This window comes from Terrapene carolina, unplaced genomic scaffold, assembly GCF_002925995.2.
Source record: "Terrapene carolina triunguis isolate 2854851 unplaced genomic scaffold, T_m_triunguis-2.0 Scaffold96, whole genome shotgun sequence".
NCBI lineage: Eukaryota > Metazoa > Chordata > Testudines > Emydidae > Terrapene > Terrapene triunguis.
The window spans coordinates 40,502,733-40,510,042 of NW_020664447.1; the positions used below are offsets into that span (position 1 = coordinate 40,502,733).

The 7,310-nt window shown below is 41.4% G+C and overlaps 1 protein-coding gene across 1 annotated transcript in view; it reads left to right on the top strand.

Moving 5' to 3' along the window:
• The window catches only part of LOC112104899 (cytosolic phospholipase A2 epsilon-like), a 36,944-nt gene extending 30,377 nt beyond the window's left edge, over positions 1-6,567 (top strand). Inside the window, exons 16-20 of the mRNA XM_026651252.1 lie at positions 2,261-2,368; positions 3,003-3,194; positions 4,658-4,824; positions 5,242-5,428; positions 6,336-6,567. Coding sequence (XP_026507037.1) covers positions 2,261-2,368; positions 3,003-3,194; positions 4,658-4,824; positions 5,242-5,428; positions 6,336-6,544 — 863 coding nt within the window. The 3' untranslated portion in view covers positions 6,545-6,567. The remainder of the gene's footprint in view (positions 1-2,260; positions 2,369-3,002; positions 3,195-4,657; positions 4,825-5,241; positions 5,429-6,335) is intronic.
• The last annotated feature ends 743 nt before the right edge of the window (positions 6,568-7,310 follow it).

The following is a 7,310-nucleotide window of genomic DNA, read 5'->3' on the forward strand; positions in this document are numbered from 1 at the left end:
TCCTTGTAGTGCTTTCTGGGGTGGCCTTGATTCTGGTGTCCTTGTGCCAATTCTCCATAGAATTTTTTTCTGGGGAGTCGATATTCAGGCATCCTAATGATGTGTCTAACCCAGCGTAGTTGGGCTTTTATCAGCATGGCCTCGATGCTTGTGGCATTTGACTTTTGGAGAACCTCCAGGTTGGTTATTTTGTCCTGCCAGTGGATCCCCATAATGGTGAGCAGATATGGAAGGTCTCTAGCTGTTTGATATGCCATTTGTATGGTGTCCAGGTCTCACAGCCATAGAGGAGAGATGTGAGCACAAAAGCATTATAAAGTTTTATTTTTGTTGAGAGGGTTATGTTGTGGGATTTCAGGACTTTGTTACATAGCTTTCCTAATGACTGAGAAGCTGTCTGTATCCTGTTTGTGATTTGTTTATCAAGAGATCCATCATTGGAGATATTGCTGCCGAGATGGGTAAAACTGTCAACTTTCTTTAGTTGGATTCCACTAATGGATATGCTAGGGGATATGGCACAGAGCGGTGAAGATGATTGATGCAACACCACATTTTTCTCTAGACTGATTGTAAGGCCAAATAATTTTGATGCTTTAGCGAAGCAATCTACAATGAACTGGAGATCTCCCTCTGTGTGTGCTAGGAGGGCACAATCATCTGCAAAGAGTGCTTCTCTTATTAGTAGTTCTGTTACTTTTGTTTTTGCTTTAAGCCTTATAAAATTGAAGACTGAGCCGTCGTGTCTGTATCTGATCTATATGCCTCTGTTGAACTCATTTATAGCATGGTTGAGAACTTGGGTGAAGAAAAGGTTGAAGAGTACAGGGGCAAGGACACAGCCTTGTTTGACTCCATTTGAAATGGGAAAGGAGTCAGTGAGATCTCCATCGCTGTAACAGCGTGACAAAAGGTGACAAAACCTCACATGGTCTGTGGAAATGTAATGCTCTGCAACACAAGCACACCAGTGATATGTAGAAAATAATAGAATAAAACTGACCCTTTTGAGAATCCAACATACCAGTGCTGCCTGTATTTCAAAATTCTGCAGAGTTAATACACTCCTGAAAAGGGGAAGAGAAATTAAGAGCTGTAAGCAACAGAGAAAAGAAAAATGATGTGGGAAGGAAGAGAATGGGTGATCTGGAGAGATCAGGGCTGCCCAGAGGGGGGTGGAGGATGGGCAAGTGGGGCAATTTGCCCCAGGCCCCACAGGGGCCCCCACGAGAATATAGTATTCTATGGTATTGCAACTTTTTTTATGGAAGGGGCCCCTGAAATTGCTTTGCCCCAGGCCCCCTGAATCCTCTGGGCGGCCCTGGGAGAGATACAAGAAGGCTTCCATCTTATGATGGATTTGACCTATAACCCTCACTGTGACAGACTATCTGAATTAGAGTTGGGTAAAATTGTACCATTCAGGCAGAGACCTGTAAAGAACAGCACTGCTCGAGGAATCACTTGGGAGGGTGGGGGCTGGGGGGGCATTGTGCCCTAAGAGTCATAAATTCCTTTTCAAGCTCTCAGTTGTGCATGACTATGCAAGCTGCACCATGCTTTAAAATGGTTAAAATTGTTCCCTTGGTGCACCAGACCTGGTCTACAGAGAGAGCAGCATACATGAGAAAAGAGCATCCCTGCATTTCCCAGAGCACAGGCACTGTCATGGCCCCTTTCAAGGCATACGCAAGAGAGGAAGATTCTTTGCAACCTACCTGCACACCCACACAAAGCCAGACACAATCTGGTCCTTAGAATCTAAAGACCCCAAGTCAGATATTAAAAGCAGAAGTTTGGAATTGTGTAGAGACAGATGCCTGCAAAAAATAGAAGGTAAGGGAACAACTTCAGATGGAAGGATAAAAAGGCAATTTTCAATTAAATGCTCCCAAGACTTGATCATATAGGTCTCCATAAAATCTCTAGCATGGCCCACTCTCATGATTTTATCACAAGTCTTGAGTTCTGTGGTGTGTTTTTTCTTGAAGCCCAGAATCATGGGAGTACATGAGAAGTGCAACTTTCATTTAAAAAAATATTTCTTAGCCCTCATGGTTTTAGAGCAAAGCTTGAAAATGTGCACCAAGAATGCCCTAAAGATTTAAAAAAGCAGAAAACAAATATAAATAACTCAACATTTCTTATTTAAAAACAAATCTCATTATTTTTAATCCAATCTTTTATGATTTTGGAGGGCCTGACTTACGATTTTTTAATGTTTAGGGTTGGCAATACTGATCTCGCTCTCCTTTCACAGGCATGTGGAGTAGTTTATTTTCCCTGAATCTGTTATATATCTGGAATTTGTCCCACACTTCAGAGGACTTTTGGCACAGGTGGACCCGAGACAGAGTAAATGATATTGGTAAGTTTGTACCTCTGCCTTACCATTTATTTATCATTATGCTTCACACCCATTTGTTGTGTAAACCATGCACTTGCTTTTTGGAGTTCTATTTTTAAAAATCTGCAGGGGCATTTTATCTTGCCTGGAAGGAACCAGTTTCAAAAGACTAATATTGACTACCATCATGGGATCACTTCTGAATAACCCATTGATATTGTTCCTGCCCTTTGATCACTGCAATAATCACTGAATATGTAAGAGAGTAAATATATTCAAGAATAATGATCCTGGGTTGCAGCTAATTAGAGACTCAAAAAACACCACATCAAGATTTGCTGAATTTTTAAGTTAACAAATACAGTTCAACTTGATTTATTTTTCAGGATTATGATTTGAAGGCGGTGTGACGTTGTATGGCTTATTGGATGTTAGGGCTTTGTTTTTAATCCAGCCCTGGGGTATCTTAAGAAATTTTGTCTTAATAGATCAAAAAAATGTTTATCTACCTTTTGTTAAGGTGCTCGTGAGACCTTTCATCATGGACACCATAAACTAATAGCGTAGAGATTGTTATTGTTTATTATTGCTATTTTGGGGGCTCCTCGGAAACATTTATCTAGGCAAACAAACCCTTTAGTTACTTCTTTTGCAGAGGAAGAGCCCGTCCTACCTATGAGGCCACACGAACAGAAGACTCAAGTATTCACCACGGCAAGCCCCCTTTCCCGTGTTCTTCGTGGTGCCATTACAGAGCGCACGTCAGTTGCCCAGTACCACAGTTTCCTGAAAGGCCTCCAGCTGCATAATGACTACCTAGAGAATGACAAGTTTTGTAGATGGAAAGGTAATAGCACTTGCCTTTCAGCAGCATCCTTTGCAGGAATTTGAGGTCTGCGATATAGTGAGGAAATCTGCGTGACTTGGGAGAGAATGAACGGATTTTATTTAACAACAAACCAAACCAAACAATTCCCACTTTCCCCTCAACCCTCTCCCCTCCCCCCCAGCTTCCCTACATGCCAAAGGTTGAATCTACTTTTAAACAGAATTGTTTGATCAATCAATTGAACTATACAGGGCTGAAAATCTTTAGTGACATGGATTTGATGGGGTTCAAGCTCATTTCTCTTTGGGCTGTAGCTGGTTGATTAAATCTCCATAGTTTGGCTCAGTGTGTTGGCAGCATTCACAGTCTTTATGAACTGAGAGGAGACATTAAGGCCAGACTCTCAAAGGTATTTAGGGAGTTTGAGCCTCTGGGCCTTAGTGGGTAGACAGAAGAAATCTTTGATCATTAGAAGAGGGTGCCACTGCAGGTCAAAAGGACTAAATGCCGGCTTCCTAGAGACCCCTGACCTGCTTATTTAATGCTCCAGTAAAGGATCTGCATTTTAAACAGAACAAAAAATTAATTTATTTTTACTGTTAGCAGCTAAATTCTGTGGTTATGTCTACACTGCAATTAGACACCCGTGGCTGGCCTGTACTGGCTCATGGGGCTTGGGCTATTTAATTGCAGTGAAGCCTTCCAGGCTCTGGGACTCTCACAGGGTCCCAGAGCCCGGCCTCCAGCCCAAGCCTGGAAGTCTTCACTGCAATTAAACAGCCCCACAGCCTGAGCCCTGTGAGCCTCTCAGCTGGCACACACCAGCCACGGGTTTTTAATTGCAGTGTAGACATACACTGTATTGCACATTATTGGAAAAATATGACCCCTCCTATGGTACTGTGGTAAAGTAAAATATAGACTGATCTTGTAATGGAAAAGCTTTCAAAGCAAGTACGTACATGAGAGAAACATCAAAAAGAGGATAAGTATTTAGGAATTTGGTCACCCTTTCTAGTGTACTCATAGGAGAAGGGCTCCCAAGCCAGCAAGCCACAATCTTTAGCCAAGTTCTTTGAATATTAATCTGATCCTGAACATGTAATGTGCAATGTAGTGTGTTAATGTTTTCTTGTAACTTTGCCTTAATACACACACACACACACACACACACACACATATATATCAAATAAATGCATCCAAAAGAAAAAGGGGGGGAAAGTGGGAGGGAGGATGGGTGAACTAGCACAGTTTGAATGAGCCAGGAATAGAATGACCATGGAGAGTCTGACATCAGAGAAAATAGTTGTTCTAATTTAAGGCTGAGCAATAGTGATGTAAATAGTTTATCAAATGTCTAATGAAATTAGAAATGTTGAATGGGGCTGAATACCATTTTTTCTTGAACAGTGTGTTCATCAGAGCATCAGCAAACTGCTCTTCTGCGATTTCCCTTAAGGCAAGAAATATTTTCCTTTTAGATACTGTGCTGGACACATCACCCAACCAGCTGACTGAAACAGCAGAATACCTGTCCCTGATAGATACTGGATTCTTCATCAATACCAGCTGCCCTCCACTTTTGAGGCCAGAGAGGAAAGTGGATGTTATCCTGCATTTAAATTACAGTGCAGGATCACAGATACTGGTGAGAGAAATCAGATTATTCTGTTTTCTTCAGTAATAGTTATTTGTCTTAAGTTTTTAGTGATATTGTTCCTATTAAAAGCCCTGTGTTAAGTATTCTGAACCACAGTATTTTAGCTTAATGCTGTATCTTAAAGTTGTATTCACAACCTGTAACCTAACCATTTTCTTTTGTGGTACTCTGTGTTTTTTGTTGAGTACTCCAGGGAAAATTAAAAAACCTATCCATGTATTTTCATATAATGTATGTTTCTCAAACCACATTCTTTCCAAGAGGAAAGCCAGTGCTATCCCAGAGGTAGCCCAGCACAATTTAGCATTAGTTCAAAGAATCATAGAATCATAGTTGCTGTACTTCAGGAAATCCTGATCTCAGCCTATTCTTTGGGTTCTCATATTGTTCTCTTCCTTGATACAGCCTTTGGACCAGTCCTGTAAGTACTACTCAGAACAAGGAATCCCATTCCCCAAAGTTGCGCTGAGTGAAGAAGAGAGGAAAAACCTAAAGGAGTGCTACCTCTTCGACGATGCCGAGACTCCAGGAGCTCCTATATTGCTATTTTTCCCATTAGTGAATGACACCTACCAAAGTTACAAAGCACCTGGTAAGTTATCAGCAGTAGCCAAGCATTCAATGAAGGCCACGCTGGCTAGCCTATCAACAGATTGAATTTCATTCTTTAATTCATTCCTCTCCACTTGTTCATTTCCCTACAACAAACCTCTCCATTGCCTAACTTAACATTTTTACTTAGTTCTATTACATATTTCTTATTAAGAAGAATAGGACCCTGTTTTACTTCCATATTCACCTTCATCTGTTACACACCCCTAGTTATCTTGCTGTATATTAGTGTAAATTGTAATAAAAATGCAAAATCTTTAAACTAAGGTCAAAGGAAATGTACATTTAAGGAGAAAACCCAAAATAATTACAAGCTTCCTTCTCTTTTAGCAGACTTTTCTTTCCTTCTTTTGGTGTCTCTAATGTTGGGTCTCTGTCCCAAGTATAAAAAGGCCAGTGTCACAACTCTGAGCCTCCATGTAAATAACCTATTCACTGACTGGCTCACTATTCCTCTTTTCAGTAGGAATAGCCTTTCCATTGAATGGGACACTGTTTCACCTATTAAATACCTTTTGAGGCTTCTACTCTTCTTTTGGTTCCATTCCCCTTCCCCAAATCCTGCCATTTGCCATGTCAGTATTTCCCTTTCCTGCTTGAGTCACATGTGAAGACTTCTCTAAGGCTGTTATGAGCAGATAACAGGAGACAATCATAGAGATAGTCACCTATACCTCTCCCTTCAGCACATCAGGCAACTGACATTCCCCTGATCCAGGGATCAAATTACTGGATTGCAACAGAAACGATTGTAAAACATGCCCAGAGCATTTAAATGAGTGAGCGCTCTTATTGCAGAGAAATCTCCTTCTCTGGGCTGTTACTGGTGGTACATGACAGAAATAAGCCCAATACTACAGCAATGTCCTGTTGAATTTTTTCCCCAGGTGTGAAGCGCTCCAGCTTAGAGATGGAGGAGGGCAAAGTTGATCTCACCAGTCGCTTTTCCCCCTATTCTACATATTCAGTCACATACAAGGAGCAAGATTATGATCAGCTGGTTAAACTGACTGAGTACAACATCCTGAATAACAAACACCTGATTCTTCAAGCCTTGCGTACAGCAGTGGAACGGCAAAAGCGACATAAAAAATAGTCACCATGCCAAGTGCCTTTATCTCTGGGAGGATGTTTTTGTATCCTCTGGCATATGGAGAACCACAACTTTTCTGAAGATTGGCCAACAGTCCTCAATGGATTCCAGTTTGACCCTATTAACTGGCTGTCCCTGTTGAGCAAAGGTCACCAAATAAAGAAACCTTCCTTGTTCCCCAAAGAATTTAATTGCTACAAAATTAATTTAGGAGAAAAAAGTGCAATTTGCAGCATGTTGGAAATCCAGTACATGGGTAGCCATATACAAGGAGCTGCTGTGGTGGTGGCATGGTCTAAATGCCTAGAGAGTGAGTTCAAAAATATATAACTCCAAACTACAGTGTACACACTGGATTCAATTAATCTTTAAATAGTACTAGTTCTGCCTTGTTTTAGTGGCTGTTCTGTGAAATATTGTCCATGGGCCAGACTGTTGTTGTGCTAAAGTGCATTGTAGGGAAGAGGACTAGGAATCTTGCCAGTCAACCCCTTCAAGGCTCAAGGACAGCTACCATCCCTGTGATGGAGGGGGAACACAAGGACTGCGCTCTCTAGATACTTACAGGTGGTCTTTAAGGTATAGTCTTGTTTTTGTTCCGAGATTGCTGCAGATCTCCCCCTCAGTGCCTACAGGGTTAGGCAGCAGCCAAATGGGGATTTTGTGGATTGCAGTGGAGCCTAAAACTGGGATTTAGGTTTGTCTGAGGTTTAAGTTCCTAAGTATCTTTGTGGATCTGGTCCCTAGTTCTTGCAACACACTCTGCTTA